Raw genomic sequence first — 20,449 nt, forward strand, 5'->3', positions numbered from 1 at the left:
GGGGGCTGCGGCTATCGCTTGTGGTCGAAGCGGGCAGACATCATACCTGGCCGTCGGCACACAGTCGCACGGCGTCCACGTCAGAGGTAGCGCGGCGTACCCGGTTCCTCTGATCCAGGTGCTACCCTCTTGTAAAACGGTACCCGTTCCTCGGATGGTCCAGGGCGATGGCGGCTATATAGACTTCGTATGCACAGCTACTCCACGCTGAGCACCGCCCTCGGCCTGCTTCTACCTAACTTCTCTGCAGACGTCAAGAGCACCTGGCGCTGCGCAGGCCGTACGTCGTGTTGCTCGTGTTGCGAGACCCCGTACGAAGTAAGGGAGCGCTGCCGTCTGACCGTATACGCCCCGACCCACCGCGACGAGCGTATACCGGTACGCCTAGAGCGACCACCGCCGAGGCAGAGGAACTCCACTCGCAAACAGGCGTGCTAGTTCGCTGTGGTAGAGTGCGAGCGGCCGTTACGCACCTGCAAGGCCTGGGCGTTGTCCGACGGCCACGGACAGTCCGCACGACGCGTCGGTTTCTAGACATCCTTGTAGGAGCTAACGATCGGCGAAACTGATACGCCACTACGAGAACACACACGTTCCCTCGCAGCGTAGGTACCAGGCAATTGCTCAGCGACTGCTTTTAACACGGCGCGTCTAGGGCCTAGACTGGGAAGAGGCGCAAGTTGCGACTGCGACAGTTGAGGACGTGCCCACAACCAGAGCGCTTACCTTAATACCACACAACGAACCTACTGCCACAAACCGCAGTCGCGCGTTGGAATGGAGATATCACCAGGCGCACTTTCCTCCTACAGCGCGGACTCGCGACTGCAAGTTTCCTAGTCGGTCGGGGCTTACGCTCGGGGTGAAACCGCCACAGTTACCTCGTAACTACCGCGACAGGCCACACACACCGCCGGCAGGGGCCGCCTACTGGCCCTGCGCAAGACTCGAAGGGTATCACCCTTTCCCTTGTAACGCNACACGGCCTGCAGGTCCATACTCAGACAGGGCGAAGCTGGTGTGCTATCGCCCGGGAGAGCAGCCATCGCTCCCGGCGTTGCAGCCTGAGCCGGCGCGGGACTCCGGTTCTGCAGCTGCCACTACTGATGAGCCCCAGACCGACACAGTGCGGGGCTCCATCTCTGTGGCGGACGCCCCCGTGTCCTGATTTCCGTCCGGTAAATCAGAGGACATGAGGGAGTCCTGACCCGACAAGCTAGCTTGGCGAGCTAACCGTCGGCGGAGGCTCTTCACGGTGAAACGGGCACAATGCCCGCATGAGCCGGGGTTATCGATAGCCTCCTGGGCGTGTTCCAGCCCGAGGCAGGACGAGCAGACCTGGTGTGAGTCTGTGCCTGATATCTTCAACCCGCAGCCGCCGAGCCTCCGAGTCCCTGACTCCTCTGGTGTGAGGGAGAGAAGCGTCCATCTTGTTTGCCTGGGTGGTGACGGCGTGGAGAGGACCCGCTCGTAACAGGTACGTTGCTGAGAATTTTTTTTTTTACAACCTGTCGTTAAGAAAAAGCAACGGTGTAGATTTTTATTCTCAAAGAATATTAACTGGTGTGTTAATACCTTTTGTATCTTCTTCTCCTCTGGTGTGAAAGAGAAAAAGAAAAAACGTCCTCGCTACCGTGGTTTTGGTAGTGAGGGAAGGCAAGCTAGCAACAGGTGTGTTACTAGCTTGAAAAATCAAAACCTTACCTTTATTTCCGAAGAAAGAAACGGCGAGGTAGATTAACAGTCTTCTTGCGAAGCAGAAAAGTAGCCGGCGAGCGCCCGTCGACCGAAAGTTAGCTTTGGGTTCAGTCTGTGGACTGTTAAGCTAGCCCGGCTACCGATCTATCGAGATGTGCTCTGAAGCGAGAAGAAGTTTTTGAATGACGCTGCGATGTGGCGCAAGCTACTTATAGGGTGGGTGGATTCCCTGACGCTGACGTCAAGATCACCAGCCAATCAGGATTGGCGTAATGAGATTGATGCTTCTGTTTGCTCCGCGATGAGGCGCATCCCATAGTGAGACATCGAACGGAGTGTTATGAATGAGAACTCCCAGACATTTCAACACCGGAGCCTCACTGAGAAACTGTGGCATTGCGTTGCTGAGTAGCCCTATACAAATCAGTGGTTGCGTTAGACCTTTTCATAAAATCTCCGCCACAATCCATTATTACCATGGATGTATAATAATAAGATTATTGCCCGTTGGGTGACACAACTCGTCACTCACGTGTCACGAGCGGTGGCGGTGACGGGGGAACTAACTGTTAGCGCCGGTGTTATGCCATTTTAGTGACTGAATCCCTAATGCTAACGTTAGCTACATTTGAAAAGTTGGTTTAGCCTATAAACATGCTACTGAGCAATGCACATGCAAATAGTGCCTCAGTGAATTTGGTAAAACAGTCAACACAAACATTAGCTGGCACCTTAAAAGGGCATCATAAGGATTAAATATCAAGAACATCAAAATAAATTGTCACATAGGACCGACCTTTTTTCTCCTTGCAATGCTTTTAGTCGAGACAAAGACAACACAGACTGACTGAATCCCTAATGCTAACGTTAGCTAGATTTGAAAAGTTGGTTTAGCCTAAACATCCAGGAAAGTTGGCATGTTTGGTAACTTAGTGTAACACAAAACGATGTTCAACTGCAACAGCAACGTCATTTAAAAAATGTGTGTTAATTAACAACAATAAAGCAGGTCTTACCTTTGGTAAACTGGCAGTCACAGAGTGAAGTGTGGCAGACGCACGATGAACATGACCATGTGGCGCAAAATGCCTGGGCGGAAGTGTAAAGGCAGTGAACTGACAACCTCCCAATGAGTAAAATGTATCAATATTTTTGCATTTTTGACGCTACTAAAAATATACCATTAATTTCTACTCAGTAATCCACAGCTGATTTTATTGAAGCAAAACTAAGTAAAATGCAATTAATAAATTATTCAAAATTGTTTGAATTTAGCTTAATGTGATTCCAAACTACACAAAGTCATTTCTATTGTGTATAATTTACTTGGTATTATTTATTTAATATTAATTGACCCCAATCCCAGATTTTACAGTGTAATACACTTTTACTCTAGCTCCTCCATGAGGTTGACATTTGTTGTTTCATATGAAACGTCTCAACAAATATAGATGACTTGCCATAACATTATGGTTCAGATATTTATGTCCACCTCAGGATTGATCCACATTTTTATTTTTATTTATATAAGCATTGTCAGTGTTAGTTTGTCTGATATTTGTTTCATGGTCAAACATATCTAAAATGATATTCTCATCAGGCAGTTTAATATCTTAACTATTAGCATCAATAACTGTTTGTCAATACAATAACATAAGATGGTTACTTTATACCTGATCAAAATCAGCATTTTAGCAATGACATTGTCACATACGTGGTGCTTCAGTACAGCCACACAGAAACACTAACATGGCTGTAGATTGTTACCACAGACACATTGTGAGCGATTTTTGGATTCTGTATTTTTGCTCAAGGGCATTTGGACACATGGACAGGATGAGGAGTCACCAATGACCCTGCATCAATAGCTCACCCCTTCTTACACACCCCTGGGAATGTAGTGTTTTTTCCATATTGCATAGAAAGATGACCTTAAAAATAATGAAAAATTGCATCCATACTGGTTTGGGAATAGCAACAACTTAGAATAGTCATTTTGGCACAATACATTCAAACCCATAACATATAACGAGTCTGACAGCATGCCAGAAGCAACTAGTAAAACAACAACATTTACAATCTTGGTGGCTTTGTGGAACAATCCAGGAGCTCCCATCTTGACTCCCAACATAACAAGTAGGCATTTTCATTTCTGATTCTGTTTTGTCACTACACAGAGAAAGAACAGAAGCACTGCTTCCAATGTTCTCCATATATTGGAGAATGTTGTCATGTTTGCATCATCTCTTCCCCCAACAGACTCTCATCTGTTAACTTTGTGTATTTTGTGTAACATTAAATCATTAAAAAATTCTCTGTGGCATATTCCTATATGCCATCATCCTTTTCAGATAACGTGCTACAAAATGAAAGTGTGCATTTGGCCCAGGTGACATTATAATCCTTCGTGGGCTAATCTCTGCCCTTGCAGATGCAGCTTATAAAGTGACACCAGAAGGTTGTATTTTAAAATCCCTGTCATTTCCCTGGTTGGTGAAACTTCTCTGTGAATAGCCAAAATATTTGTCACTTGTCATTTTCCATTAAGTTCTTGGTTGATGAATATTAACTCCAGAAGGTTATACTCCTTTGAAGCCAAGATGCCATGTTTTAATTAACGGAATGAGCAAAGATTTGACATTTTTTAACAGAAGTAAACACACTTCAACTCTCTACCCAATTGATTCTCACTTAATTTCTGAATATAAATATCTACTGTGGCAGGTATGGCTACAGTGTGGTGTTTTATTTCTGACAGATTATCATAATAAGCCTTTAATAGTCAGAAAAAGGCAGAAGAACCCATTAGGCTTAATCCAACATCAGTCTGAGAGCTCTGGCACAAAACCACAAGAGTCTGTATTTATCTTTGTCCATGAACTTAAAAAGGCAGTTCTATTCAAAAGGCATAAAGCAGCATCTTAACAGCACCCGGCACCACACCCTGCGCACACCAATCTGAAATCTTCTATGCAGTCAGTGTGGATAAAAAGCCCTAAAGCACACAACGTGACATCCTCCGGAGCAGAGGGTATAAACAAAAGTGTTGAACTCACGGTGTCCTACACTAACAGTTTGATGGATGCCAGCTGTGACCTCGTGAGGGGAGAAGCAAAAAGAAAGAGAGGGTTGAAGAATCGGCGAGTAAAAGGCGCAGCAGGCTCAAATGAATAATAAAATATGAACATGGGAAGGATCTTTGTTTGATCCTGTACTGCAGGCTGTAGCTGTCATGTTGTAATGAAGCTAACAAACGGTGCTGACAACTTCCTGTGTGTAGCCAAAGAGTTTGGTAGACGGATTGAAATGTTTCTACAAAGTCTGGCTAACAGTTCCTGTTGCAGTCTTTGAACTCATTTACAGAAGCGCGATGAGTTGCTGTACAATCATCCTAGATTTTATAAAGAAAAACACATGCGGACTTATTCACTGTGCACAATAACTCATAATCTTATTCACAAAGTCCAGGGATGATTGATCTGTTTGGTTGGCCTTCAAGATGAAAGAATATCGGCTTGGAGGTGATTCATAATATCAGTTTCACTACATGTTAATCATAGCCTAAATGATTCACAACAATATTATCGGGATATTAATAGAAAATTACATTAATGATAATACTGTTGTTAAAAGGCCACTAAATGAGCTGTTTTCACTTTAATGCTTCAAAAAACCAGCAAGTTTTCAATTCGTCAGGTTTCAGCACCAAAGTGTAAGGAGTATAAAAAATACCATGGGTTAAAAGAGTATACATATGTTTGTTGCGCAATGTAACTTTACAATAAGACTTACAAAGGACAACCGACCGTCGGGGTAGCATTTGCTTGGCATTTCCGGTTATTTCTCCACTGGTTAACATGGGTTAACAATACCGTGTAACTGTCACGTTTGAAGGGACGAAATCGTGACATCTTCACGTCTCCCAGCATGGTAAATCGTCACATGTTCACGTCTTGCCGTGATATCGGGTTGTCAAGAATATACACAAAACCTTTCCAGTCTCTGAGTACCATTATGTCTTACCAAGTCTTTAATATATGTCTGAGAAAAACTTTTATGTTTAATTATGTGTATACTAAACAGTCATTACTTTGGGTCCTAATTTTCATCATGTGTGAATAAAATGTTTTGCTTGGCTCTTTTGCATCTTACTTTGCATTTCATGTGAACAATGTGTATTAGGTAAGCGTGTTATAACTCCCTTTTACCAATTATAAATGGTAGTAACTCATTCATAAATGGTCATAAGAGATGCCACGAAACATCAAGATGGAAGGGGGGGGGGAAATAAAATCAGTGACCAACAGATACCAAGGATGCTGGCTGATGAAGAAGAGGAAGTAAGCTAAGCCAATAAAACACTGATCAGTACAGATAAATGATTTATCTGTACTGATCAGTGTTTTATTGGCTTAGCTTACTTCCTCTTCTTCATCAGCCAGCATCCTTGGTATCTGTTGGTCACTGATTTTATTTCCCCNAACAGTTGATTAGCGTGAACGTTAAGTATAATTCAACTGAAAAAAAAAAGTATTTAAAAAGAAAAGAAAAAAAAAAGTAATAATAATAATAAAAAATAATCGTTTTATTTTGATTACGTTGTTTTCGTAATCGTTGCAAGCCATAATCGTAATTGCGATTAAAATACGATTAATTGAGCACCCCTACTGTGAACATAGGTTGTTCTTTATAGCTTTAATAAAGGCTGTATGTAAATCTATGAGCACAGAATTACAGAGAACACTAAATGATGCTCTGTGGGGCAGTTGCTCTGAAATTGCCAATATAAAATAAATATGTTGCTGTATGATAAAAATCTCTCCTCTACATGCCAGAAAGTATTTCACATTGTCTTAACAATATGCAGCTCTGACTCTCAGTGTTAAAGCATTTGCATGAGATGTCAGCAGCCATTGGAGTTCGCTTTAGTGATGCGTCTCAATTCAATCAGATGGATAATAATAGTGACATTAAGAAAATGTGGACAAAGTGTAATCATAGGAAAAGTTGAGGAAATATGTCTGAGGCAATTAGAAGCCATCTTAGTGTCATTATTTAAAAAGGGGTGGTCCTGCCATTAGCTGTACAGAAATATTCCCCTAAAAGGAACGTTTTAGAAGTTTGACAGCCACATTAATGATTGGCTCAAAGTGATTGTGGCAACATCTGATTGGATGGACTAAAGAGACTCAACATATTGAGTAAGGAGCGGGAGAACAAAGAAAGAGAGATGAGGATGTAAATAAATAAAGCGAGCATGAAGACAGTGGTCCTGATTGAACTTTGGCTAAGCTTCATTTGTCTTGCAGCCCTCAAGAATTATTTCAGTCTTACAAAATGTTACACCCTAAAATGTTCATGGCCGTAAAAATCAATTTTAAACACATGAATGGAATTGTGATAAGTAGATTTGTTAGGCCCTTGGAGGAACAGTGTATGAAAATAGCTATTTCATCAAAATCGTCTCTTCTGCACACACAGGCTGCTGTCACTTCACATTTCCACTCTTCATTACTTCCAGGAACAGCTAAAGCAAAGAGACATATCCTGCAGCTACCTTTGGGCTAGATCAACTAACAGATCGATAGCATTAGGGTTTCTGTCCTTATTAATATTTGTTATAAGAGATGCACAATTTGGGATTTTTGTCACAACTCATTTTGGCCAAATGGCTAATGTGGACACACGCTGAGATATTTTAACTAATTCAACAAAGGTTGCATTTTTAACAGACCATATTTGTTTTTATGAGGCATGTGAAGACAGAACTGACTGTACATACATTTTGTCCGTGGAGGATTTTAAATTATTTATTTGTGCATACCGATGACTGCTGATGTCATGCTGCATCCCTATTGGATACTGACAGTTGGGGCACAAAAGGCCAGATGTGTGTTGTGAAACTGGATCCCCAGCACAGCTATGGTTGGAGATTGACGGATCCTGACCTCGTCTGGTGGAGGATTACACCAATTTCCTTCCAAAACAAAAACTAATTATGCATTTTTTTTCTCCCTCCAATTGTTTCTCTCTTTATCTCCCTTTCCCTGTGGCTTAGTGTGAATGACTGCATCCTATTTGTGAATGATGTTGACGTGAGGGAGGTGACACACAGCCAAGCTGTGGAGGCCCTTAAGGAGGCAGGTGCTATCGTGCGTCTCTACGTTCTCCGCAGAAAACCAGCAGCAGAGAAAGTCACTGAAATCAAACTCATTAAAGGGCCTAAAGGTGTGTTGAAGTAGACTGACGCTGTTGTGTGGGTCTAAGGACACTTTATACCCGGCTAAGCTTTGCCCTCTGGATTTAGCAAATCTGCTCTGTGTTAACCCACACCTCCTTTGCTAACTCTCTGCCTCTCTCATCACTCCCTTTCTCAGGATTAGGTTTCAGCATTGCTGGAGGGGTGGGAAACCAGCACATACCAGGAGATAACAGTATCTATGTCACCAAGATCATTGAAGGCGGAGCGGCTCATAAAGACTGTCGCCTGCAGATCGGGGACAAGATCTTAGCGGTTGGTCCTTCTTATGGAATAACTAGCATGCAGAGATATACAAGCCCACACATATACAGTACAGGTCACTGATAGCCTCAAACTCTCACCTCTTAAGCACACAGACACACACTCACATTTCTGTGTATACAAGCAGCATGGATTAATCAAGAGCCAAGATAAATGTCAGCCGTAATTTTCATGGCCGGGAATTAATTTCATTAATATGTTAATGGCTGTGTAGGATGGGATAAATGTTTAACTGGAGTGCTGCCACAAAGAGTCTCACGCAGCACTGCTGCCCTCTGCTGGAGAACAGAGAGACTGGAGCGCAGCAGCCGATGGAGAACACCAGCAACATCAAAATGGTGCTGGGTTTCTGCTAAATGGTGTCTGAGCACATGCTTTACCTCTAAATGCCCTGGGACACGGCTACATGCTCATCATGAATCTCTTCAAAGATACATTTAAAAACAATGGCTACATTACGTTAAATGTAATAATGCTCTATTTTGTAATATTAACACACCTAGCTTAGAGAAGGACATTTGCATATTACCTATAAGGGCAGCTAATCCAGAAGTGACCCCTAGCTTTATTTGTAGCTTTGCTCATCTTCACCTATTTAATCTGACTCATATTTAGCCATTTATAGTGCAACGATTACAGTAAGGGTGAGCACTTTCAATACATGTAGCATTTCATTTTACCTTGTGTGTGATTTAAATCGATGTCCTTGCTGTTACAAATCAGTCTTATTGTTCAAGTATTTAAAAAAGAGAGAGAGATGCACAGATACTGATATTTACATAAAGTATGTCTCCTGTACTGACTCTTGTCAGCTGGATTGTCCAATTGACTGCCAATCTGGCCTTGGATACCATTATTTAATAAATAATCATTTATTCCTTTTTATTTATACTAGCTAGCATTTTCCTTTACAAAGGTTACACAAGCTTAATAAAGAAAAGCCTGATGTTGCCTTACACATAATATAATGAACCCAGTCACCTCCACACAGTGAGTCAGAGTATTGATTTAACAGGAATGGGATGAGTATCATTACCGAAAAATAAGTGCATTTAGTGATCAAATTTCACATTAGTCACTTAAGTGGTGCTATTTAGAAAACAAATAAGACAATTAGATTGACATTTCGCTTCTTAATGTGTATCTAAATGTGATATGTTGGTGTTTTCTGACCATAAATGTCACTCTTATTAGCTGCAGAGTGACTCTAGATATGGATGTGTCAGTGGGACGGGGATCAGGTGTCATCTCTGATCGCTCTTACATACTGAGCCTCGCAGTTTGCAGCTGTGATCCTGATTGTGTTTCTTTGCTTGTCGTGAACGATCAGGTGAACAACGTGTGTCTGGAGGATGTGATGCATGAAGATGCGGTGGGGGCTCTGAAGAACACAGCCGAGGTGGTGTACCTCAGGGTGGCCAAGCCCAACAACCTGTTCCTGGCCAACTCCTACAACCCACCAGACCTCACCAGCAGTAAGCCCCTCTCTGTTTGAAAGTCTACAGTCTGTGTGTTGTAAAGTATGGCAGTAGCGACAAATCACACCAGAAAACACCAAGTATCTTTTATCTATTGACTTGATGTATTTCCAAGAATGTACACCTACGACAATGATGGCCTTTTCTTCAGACTTGAAACAGCAATCAAAAGAAGGATAGAGATAATAACTTGTAATATACAGTAAAGATGACTGTGGGTGTTCAAAGCTGAGGTGTACAGTTCAGGGGTTTTCTCCTCAAAGAAACACAATAAATGTCCTTCACTTGAACTCGCCTTTTGACAGCCCTCGTAATAAAAGAATCTGAGCATGCTAACACTCTTTTTTGCAGTAGGTTTCATAACAGCATTTTCTTTTCAAACGAAACATTACCAAAGTATCACATTGAAGTGCATTTACGCAGTGGGAAAGCCATTTCTTATACATCTTTGTATGTATTTTCTTTCAGCATATTCCCATATGGACACTGAACTCAGCCACCCCGGCTATCTTGGATCAGATTACCCACAAGCCCTCACTCCCACCTCGCCTAGTCGGTTTTCTCCTGTTCTGCATGGCATGATGGGAGATGATGACATCCCGAGGTGAGCAATGATGCTTCAGCCTAATGTGCTACAAACGGTTTTATTATGTGCAGTAGTAGGGTTAGCAGTGTAATGTTAGAAGAACTGATTATATTGAGTTTGTTTTGTTAACATGTCTACTTTCCTCTCTCCTCCCTCTGTCAGGGAGCCTCGCAGAGTTTTGATACACCGAGGCTCCACTGGTCTGGGATTCAACATCGTCGGAGGAGAGGACGGAGAGGGAATCTTTATCTCCTTCATCCTGGCGGGGGGGCCAGCTGACCTCAGTGGAGAGCTGCACAAGGGCGATCAGATCCTCAGTGTAAGGACACTTTAATCTTTATGAAGTTGTCAAACACTAACATTAACCTACAGTTGCACAAAGTTTTTAAAAGTCATGCTGTGTGTGTGTCAGGTGAACGGTGTCGACCTGCGTATGGCCACACACGAACAGGCGGCTGCTGCCCTTAAGAACGCCGGCCAGACGGTGACCATCATCGCTCAGTACAGACCCGACGGTAAAGCCACAACACTCATTCATAACAAAGATTTATCGTTTCTAAAATAAAATACTGGCATATCTTAAAGATGGAGAGATATTTTGTAATGAAAAAAAAGTTAGATTGGGGCCTCCCTATCACTTAAAAATAAGTGCATGTCAAAAAGTTGATACGTTTGTATTTCTCTGTTTCAGAGTACAGTCGTTTCGAGGCTAAGATCCATGACCTGAGGGAACAGCTGATGAACAGCAGTATGGGCTCTGGGACCACAACGCTAAGGAGCAACCCAAAGAGAGGCTTCTACATCAGGTCTCTCACAGACACACACAATTATGCAACTATGTGTACTGTAGCTAACATTATATTATGAATATTTAGGCAAAACAATACTAACTGATATGCGTTGATACCCAGTTTTAGTTCTCTTGGTCAAGATTACGTTATATGTGACATTATGGGATTGCCTTGTAATTAGCAAACCATGATTGTGTCATATATTTTGCTTGAGAAAAGCAAGTCATCCTCAAAAGCACTGATATGGTGCTAAATAATGTTATTCAAATGTATGAATTTACTACAAAGCCTTCATAGAGCTGAAATTGTGAGTTTTGAAAGAGATATGAGTCATCACTGTCATCCAAGGGAATTTGATTATTAGAAAGAGATGATTTACCGTAGACACAGCAGACAATTCTACAATCAGAGTTAGTCTCCAAAGTTGTGAGTGTGATCCAGAACAGAGAAATAAAATGACAATACAAGGCACTATGAACAAGAAATATCAAAAAGCAATATGATGAGATGAGCAGTTCATTCCCTCTTAAAATCTAATATGGTCAATCTTACACATTTTACTTTTTTTAATAAGGTCAAGATGTATGTCTTATCTTATGCTGGCTAATGGCTAACAACCTTTAATTTAGGGATTTTTCTGAAATGTCCATAGAGAAAATTAACATTTACTATATCAATCACAGGCTGTACCCTATAGTTATTTTTATAACAACTCAAGATAGGGAAAACCCCAGCACAGGCCTGGATAACACATGATTATGTGTGCAAATTAAAATTACACAAATTGTAAGAAAAAATAAACATAAATACATGATATTGTAAGTATAAGCACTAAAGCTACAGTCCAACAAAAGATAGGACGCCATGTACCACATTATGACTCAATGTGGATTTACTTGTGCCTTGCAAATGCAAGACATTCACTGCCCATACTAGTAGATTTACTGCAAATACTAGTAGAATTCCATTGCATTGCTTTGTTAACTACAATTCATACTAACACATAAACAATTCTACAAAGTTTAAAGGTAAATACAGTGAGATAAACCACCAACCAATCAAACCAACCAACCAGCGACACATGTTATCATGACTAACCAACGAAAAAGCGTCATGAAGACATTTCCCAAATAAAAATATGTTCATAATCATCATCACAATCTCTGCAGTCTGCAACCAGTTCAAATAGAAAACCCTGTCACAGTAAAAAAAATTCCAAGTACAAACAGCATTTGGGTCTTACCTTTAGATGAACTTCTTACTCTTTTCCCTCTGGAATCTGGTGATTAAGTCCTCTCCAGGTCCAGGTGTGTCGATAACCGCAGCAGTCTCCTCTGGCCCTGGGTATCGATATTAGTTCTGGATGTCTCGTTACACATAATGTCGGTTTTAATATCCATTGGTACGGAGATTTCCCATAGGTTCTCCCCATTGTTCAGAATTTGTGGAAAGAATGGGATTTGAAATCCAGTTTTCCTCAAAAACGATGGTCTCCCAGCGAGGCTAGCTCAAATGTTTTGCCGTCGAACAGAGCCGTTAGCTCGGCTTCAGTTGAGGGAACATGCCGTTGGCCAATGTCCAGGCGCTGTTTGTGCGCGAGCGTGTTTCAAACTGGTTAACAGTTATTATAGCCGTATAACTGTTCTGTCAAACCTGGTCAGCGACGGCTGTATGACAGAAACTCCCATTACAACTATTTCTTGCTAGACAATAAGTTGTTTATCAGATGAAGGGTTGGAATTAAACCACTGGAGGGTGGGGGGGACTTCCCTGCAACATTTCAGCAGAATTCATGGCAGTGTCAGGGGTATGTAAAATAACAAAATCGCGACTTGTGGCAATGGAAAACATGCACAAACACATCAAAACATCTCTCAATGGTGGCGCATAACTTCTTCTTCTTCGCTCTGTGACTGCAGCCCTGCAGAAATTACAGCGCCTAGTGCTGCCACTAGTGACCGGAAATAATATTACAATATAATAATAATGTAGCAGGATTAGCCTTTTTTTTTTTAAATAGTCTGTTAATCAAAGAAAATATTTTTTTCATCTCTATGAAAAGCTTAAAAATGGTGATAAAGGAAATGTACAAATAAAGCAACTCAAGCTAAAATATAGGAATACTGATGGTTCGTGTTCAATCATAATCAAAATAAGAAACATGTTTATTGTTAAGTAGGTTAACAAATACAAGGAATAGTGGTTTAATAGACTTGAAAATATATTTTTAATTAAAATGTCTGATGTAAATTATTCCATCCCTCAGGGCTCTTTTTGACTATGATAAGACTGCAGACTGTGGCTTCCTCAGTCAGGCTCTGGGCTTCAGGTTTGGGGATGTGCTGCATGTGTTAGACTGTGGAGACGAGGAGTGGTGGCAGGCCCGTAAGGTCAGCCCCCAGAACGAGGCTGAGGAGGTCGGCTTCATCCCTAGCAAGCACAGGTCAGACTTTTTCCTGTGAGTGAGTGTGGGACCTCTTACATTTTCTTCTTCTTATTTTCTAAAAACACCTAATTTTCTAACTTGATTGTTCTGTCTCAAAAATTCATTGTTTTTATTCTTCCTCCTCTCCTTCACAGGGTGGAAAGAAAAGACTGGTCTCGTGGTAACACCAAAGAGAGGGTAAGTGTGTTCACCAGAGCTGTTTGAATGAGTTGTGACTCTCAATCTGCCTTTTAGTGCGTAAATCTCTGCTTTGGTTTCTGTTGCAGGACCATGGTCGAGACAGCCTGGGCACTCTAGGTAATTAGTATTTAGCATAAATGTTTCTGTATTGACACTGCATGCTACACTTTACACATGTTACGGACTATAGCAGACTACAGTTAACACGAAGAAATGGGCAGCAACACAAGAACATGATTTGCTGACACAGAGAAACAATATTTTCCTGGTTTTATTTAATATATATATTAAATGTAAATGGTACATATGAAAATACGTATAATAAACACCCTGTAATATCAATGACCAGAGTAATAGCTCTATTAAAGTTGCAAGTATTGCATTGTCTCCTGAAAATGTGTTAATAACTGCAGTGGAGGAGGAGACTCTTTTAGGGTTGAACAATCCATCTAATTTTATTGAAATTGCTATATGGATTAGTGCAATTACTGACATTTGGCTCGCAAAGAAACTGTGATGTATTGGCTTCAACATTTGAAAACACATTCAGTACACACAAATACGGACACACACACACGCAGGGCAATTTATTTTGGTTTAAAGAAATGCTTCTATGTTTTTTCACCAGGGAGAGATAAAACCTCACAAAGTTATGAGACTGTCACCCAAGTGGAAGGTAAGGTCCTACAGATTTCTATTATTTAAAGCTTTTATATTGCACTTTGTCCCTATATCCCTTTTCTGAATGTTTCTACTCTCTTTCTCTTTATGCTAGTTCATTATGCGAGGCCCATCATCATCCTGGGCCCTGTGAAAGACAGGATAAACGATGACCTATTGTCTGAATTCCCTGATAAGTTTGGATCTTGTGTTCCACGTGAGTAATTAACCTGTCAGTCATGGAGACCGACAGGCTCTCAGTTTTTTTATTTTCATGTCACTGCTGCCACCTGCAGCCATTTCAGGGTGATGTCTGCATAATGAGAACTAATTGCCTACATTTTAAGATTCAAAGTGTATTGTTTTCTTTCTCCCATGACAGACACCACAAGGCCCAAGAGGGAGTATGAGGTGGATGGGCGGGATTATCATTTTGTGTCGTCACGGGAACAGATGGAGAAGGACATCCAGAGCCATCGGTTCATCGAGGCGGGCCAGTACAACAGTCACCTGTACGGCACCAGCGTGCAGAGCGTCCGCGAGGTGGCTGAGCAGGTACGCAGCACCAGGAAATTAGTATAAATGATCAAATTATTTAAAAAAAAAATTAAGCAATCATCCTACTTGTTGTCATTTAAATATGTTTTTTGTTGTTCTGATACCCTTGGAGAAAAGTTGAACCAAAGAGACACATTCTCTCCTGGTTTGTTGTCCAATTTAAAAGTTGTCATTCTAGTTTGTATTGACTATATTTTATTTATTTCATTAAACCTGGCTCAGCCAAATATACAATAATGACAAAGCCAACTGGTTTTGATCCACCCCATGACATTAGGAATTCTGCTTGTTCGAAATTAACAAAAAGCCTGCCAGTACTTTGTGTTTTCATACAACAGGTATCCTTTTGTAACTTAAGTTCCTTTTGTAATTCTAAAAAAATGTGACATGATGTAATATTTCTGAGCTCACTCTACCTGGTATGAATCGTTCTGCCTTTAAATAAAATGTTAACCTATTAATCTATCTGCACATGTGCACGTGCAGCAGGGGAAACACTGCATTCTGGATGTATCGGCGAACGCTGTGCGCAGACTACAAGCCGCTCAGCTTCATCCCATCGCCATCTTTGTCCGACCCAAGTCACTGGAGAATGTCTTGTACGTACTTTCGAAAGCTCTCTATACATTTAAATAATCTGCACATCATGAAGGTATCTCTTATAATGAAAATGTTTGTGTGTGATGTGAACAGAGAGATCAACACTCGCCTGACTGAGGAACAGGCCAGGAAAGGAATGGACCGAGCCCTCAAACTAGAGCAAGACTTCATAGAGTGTTTCTCGGGTAAGAGCGGAGTGTTTGTGTGTCTATATGATATCAACACACAGAAATGATGTGTACTCACTGAGCATGGGATTTCTAAATAGCCAATTGAGCACATGTACACTGTTTGTGGATTTCGGTTTGGATTATGGCAGCACCAGATGGTAAACGTGAGTTAATACACTCGTGTGTTTGCACTCCACTGTGCGTTAAGCTATTTAATGTGAAGTGGTGGTAAAAAAAACATACATCTTATGATAACAAGATTTTTGAAACAACAGATTGTCCATATTTTCGGTTGATTGCCGGCGCTCATGTTCACACATCAGAGGGTTATAATGTTTGCTTTTCACTATGCTTTTTCTCCTTTTTTTAATTGTTAAATGCCAACAAATGCAAATGATAAAACAAGCCTCCTCCGCAAAGATGAACTTTACTTTTTCATGTTCTTCCCGGCGGAGCTTGAAAGAGTTAAATGAGAAACACTCTGCTTCTGGGCGGGGGGGGGGGGGGGGCATTTTAACATTTAAGGGACACATTTAGGGCAAATCACAGCAGTCGACAGAATATGAATGATGGGTTTCCTCACAAATCTGGTGCTGTCTGCAATTTATAACGAATCACAAACAGCTGTCGGATGTGACATTTTATCAGCTAAGGAAACGATACGTGTGAGACTGAATGAATATGTGGGAGACTTTGTAGACATACATACATGATGTAAATGTTGTTTAACATTTGGGTTTAACTTGATATTTACAATTTCACACATACATACTTTATTATTCCTCTCATTGTGATGCATTCTGAAACACATCCTTTGTCTATCTCTCTGTTTACTCCCTTTTATTTCCATGCTCTCTCTTTTGTCTTTTCTCTCAATGTTCTTCTCTTCATTGTTTTTCCTCACATATCCTCCTGCAGCTGTCGTGGAGGGGGACAGCTTTGAAGAGGTTTATCACAAAGTAAAGACAGTGATCGAGGAGCAATCGGGGCCTTACATCTGGATCCCCACCCGGGAGAGGCTGTGATGCTGCACCCCTCCAAAATCCACCCCTTTTATCACAACCACCGACGACACCACCCTCCACCCTCACGGCCAGCCTCGCCTGCCTGTCTGTCTGTCCTCCAGCAAAGTCAGTGCTTTAGGCGTCACTGAGAATGACACAGAGAGACAAATGCATACCAAGACCAACACAGAGACTGAGACAAACACAGGAAGTGACACAGCGAGGCAAAGAGCGACCAAAAAAGAGACTCTGAGACAGATGTGAGCACAGCGATGTGTAATTAGACTGAAAATACTTAATCAGTATTCCACTCTTATGAGGCAGAACTGAGTATTGAGGCTCTGTTAACACTTGGCATCAAAATGCATCTTGGACAGCTTTAAATGCAGCTGTGTCTGCAGCTGAAAACTAGGCAGGCAAATGTCCTGTTGATTACGTGCTGCCAAACAACTCTGTGTGTACGCAGTTGCAGTTAAAAAGGAAGCAAAATATAATCACAAGCGATTTCCTTGAGAGATTTCAGATGCATTCTGATGCCAGGTGTGAACTGCAGTCTGAATTTATCTGGACATTAGGTCTGAACAGGGCTTGACAGAGAGCAGAGGGGGACCCAGCAGGGCGGACCCCGAGGTAGTATTAACACAACCTCACCCTCCCCACCCCTCTTAAGTCTCTGCCCCCATAAACACCATCATGCGCCTATGTCTGAGATGGAGGTGCTCAAAAAATCTACTTTTTGTATCATCTCCTGGCTTTCTCTGCTCCTCCTCCTGTCGGCTCCGCCTTGTTTCGGAACAGGGAACGGGGAACACTGAGAACATCCTGCTGAGTCCCTCTAGACAACGTGTCTTTTTCTCGACAAAGAGTCCCTTTTTCTCGTGAATTTCCTCTTGGCTCTGAGCGTGAACTCCGAATAACACCTCAGTGACCGAGCCTGACACTTGCTCAATCACCCATGTTGAATATTGCGAGGCATTATTTAAAGGCAGTTCAAATTATTATAATGATTAAAAACTCATATGCTGAATTTGTGCATGCATCCTCAAAGACAATGGACACAAAAACAATGGTAAAAAAAATCTGACATAAAAAAATAAGAAAAAAAATGATGAAAGCAAAAGTAGGGTGTGTTCTCTTTCTCCACCTCCTTATTGTGGAGGAGTTTTTCAGCATGTCTCATGAAGGAAGAAGAGAAGAGAGACACGGTGATGAGTTAGGGAGTCCATAGGTGCTCCGACATGCAGTTTAGCCTCTGCTCTCTTACGCACACACACTCACGCAAACACACCCATGCACCAACACAAACACACGTGTAGAGATGTAACCTCAGCTGTAGCCTAGCACACTCCTCTACAGGGCAACTGGCTGCTCTGACCTGCTAGTCAGAATCCAGGATGAATGTTATCTCTCTAGGCACAAACAGCAGAGCTCCATCGCACCACAGCCGATTCACCCACCACTCTTCCAAAAGAACCCCTCAGCCGCAGACGTACACACTGTTTCCAGTGGCCGCAGTAAAAAGCCATGGCGTGTGTGTCTGTGTGTGTCTGCATGTGCGCGTGGGTCTCTGTGTGTGCACATTCATGTGTGGAAAGCTCCTGGGAGGAATAGGTCTTCTTTTATTCTCTCTCTTCCACTTTTTCTCTGCTTCTTTTCCCTCTTGTGTCCGCACAGATTAAAGATAAGTCATGTTTAACAAATAAATGGCCTATATATATAAATACAAGTATAAATATGAATATAAATATATATATATCTTTTTTATGGCAATTTCTAACGGGACTAAGTCTGTAAAAATCAACATCTCCAAACAATATTCCATTGATTCCTTTGGGTAATATTGCAGTTTGGTTGTTGAATTTACTCACACTCCCATTTTATTGTTGTAAAACGCAGCAAAAAGCAGAAATAACTGAACCGTTCAACGAAAAGTAGACCTCACACCAGAGCTTGAGCTGACACATTTGACACGCTCTTGTGTACGTTGAAAACCAATGGCAACACGTGTAGAATGCAGCTGTGTGTGTCTGACTGTGTGCGCGTGCATCTGTGTGTTTGCAGCTTGTGTGTGTGTGCGGGTGACAAGAAAGCGTGTGTCGTGTATAAACTATAAATGATACTATATGAGAATATCTATCCTTTATAACATCCACTGGTGGTTATAATGTATAATACATTAATGGGTGGTGTGCGTATGTGTGTGCGCCCGAGCGAGAGTGAGACATGCACATGACGATGTAGTGCAATACTGCTATGATGTTATGCAATGAAGATGGTTTTACGTGTCTAAGATTTAAAAAAAGTATTTATAAAGTTTGCACTGACGGCATTATATGCTACAGGTATCAGCGAGAAGAAACGATAGTGGATTCAAGGGTTTTATGAGCATGTGTTTGTATTTACTTATAATTTGTTCTGAATTATAAGAGTGAAGGTGGAAGTGACCATTCATATTTATTGTTTGTTTATTTTTGCTCACTTGCTTCTCTCAGCTCAGGGCTGAAGCCTGTGAGTGACAAGTATGAAGTTTTATGATTTATTATTTATTTAAGACTGTCACAGGTTTCATCTCAAGTCTGTATTTTTTTGTATTTTTTTTCCACATTGACAGTGCTTTTGGGTCTCGGGCAGAGATGCTGTAAATATATTGGAGATGTTGGAGTGCTGTGTGGCTTTATATTTAGCCGTGCACACTGCTGAATTGACATGAGTACGGGATCCATCAGAGCCACAGCCCAGTTAAACTGCTCAAACACAGAAAAAACTACACACACACACACACACACACACACACACACACACACACACACACACACATATTTCCGCACATGCATCAACATTTAGACATTGAGAGAATCACAGAAACACATGACAACACATCTATGAATGGAATAATATGTTTTCAATTTCTTTATTTGAGGGTTCAATGTATTTCTTAATATCTCTCTCAGCCATCGGTATCATAGTGTGATATTCCTTATAAAAATATATGAATTTTTACAGAAAAGACTGAATACAAAGTTACAACAAAGTCAACTGATGCAGAAAAATATATTTAACGATGACAATATCAAGCAAAATAAAATGTTCCAGTTCAGTGAAGCGCTTGTTGTAAATTAGCTATAAAATAATAAAATGAATTTAAAAATGCTTTCTGAAATTGGACTCTGCAGCCTTGTTTTTGTGTTTGTGTGTGTTAATGATTTGATGAGTAATAGTTCCACAGGTAAACGCTGCAGGAAGGCAACAGTGCACCAGGGGAGGGCACTCATTCTCCGTTTTCAGCTGCTTATACAAGCGCCTCTCAGCCGCATTTGCGCACACTAGCTGTGGCTCCTGTTAGCCAGGAGCTCCACCACCAACCCCTCTCATCAGGGGAACCATCTCTCTTTAGAAAAGCACACAATGAGAATCCTTCCGTTTGATTGCGTGTGTGTGTGTGTGTGTGTGTGTGTGTGTGTGTGTGTGCGTGTGTGTGCGCGTGCGTGCGTGTGCGTGCTGTGTGTGTGTGTGTGTGTGTGTGTGTGTGTGTGTGTGTGTGTGTGTGTGTGTGTGTGTGTGTGTGTGTGTGTGTGTGTGCAAAAAGGCAGAGATTGACACTGATGTGTGGGTGCAATGCTCATATTCCCTGTGCTACCCTCAGCTTGCGGCATGTTTCTATCATCCGTACAGTTTTTTCAAGGCATGATCTGTGATTTAAGTATAAAGAAAATTCAACTAGTCCACTAACAAAACATTAAACCTTAGATTAGACC

At 41.6% G+C, this 20,449-nt stretch overlaps 1 protein-coding gene across 1 annotated transcript; it reads left to right on the forward strand.

Moving 5' to 3' along the window:
* Positions 1–7,754: 7,754 nt before the first annotated feature.
* Positions 7,755–19,844, forward strand: LOC104941840 (disks large homolog 4; the record flags this gene model as incomplete). The annotated part of the gene is made up of 16 exons (XM_010766979.1): positions 7,755–7,926; positions 8,076–8,212; positions 9,552–9,696; positions 10,168–10,303; positions 10,448–10,604; positions 10,698–10,800; positions 10,977–11,091; positions 13,343–13,519; positions 13,657–13,699; positions 13,789–13,819; positions 14,331–14,378; positions 14,478–14,579; positions 14,745–14,917; positions 15,407–15,519; positions 15,614–15,705; positions 16,609–19,844. Coding segments are annotated over 16 exons (1,851 nt in total), but the record flags the coding sequence as incomplete, so codon positions are not given.
* Positions 19,845–20,449: the final 605 nt, after the last annotated feature.

Source organism: Notothenia coriiceps, unplaced genomic scaffold (genome assembly GCF_000735185.1).
Source record: "Notothenia coriiceps isolate Sejong01 unplaced genomic scaffold, NC01 NC01_scaffold00004047, whole genome shotgun sequence".
NCBI lineage: Eukaryota > Metazoa > Chordata > Actinopteri > Perciformes > Nototheniidae > Notothenia > Notothenia coriiceps.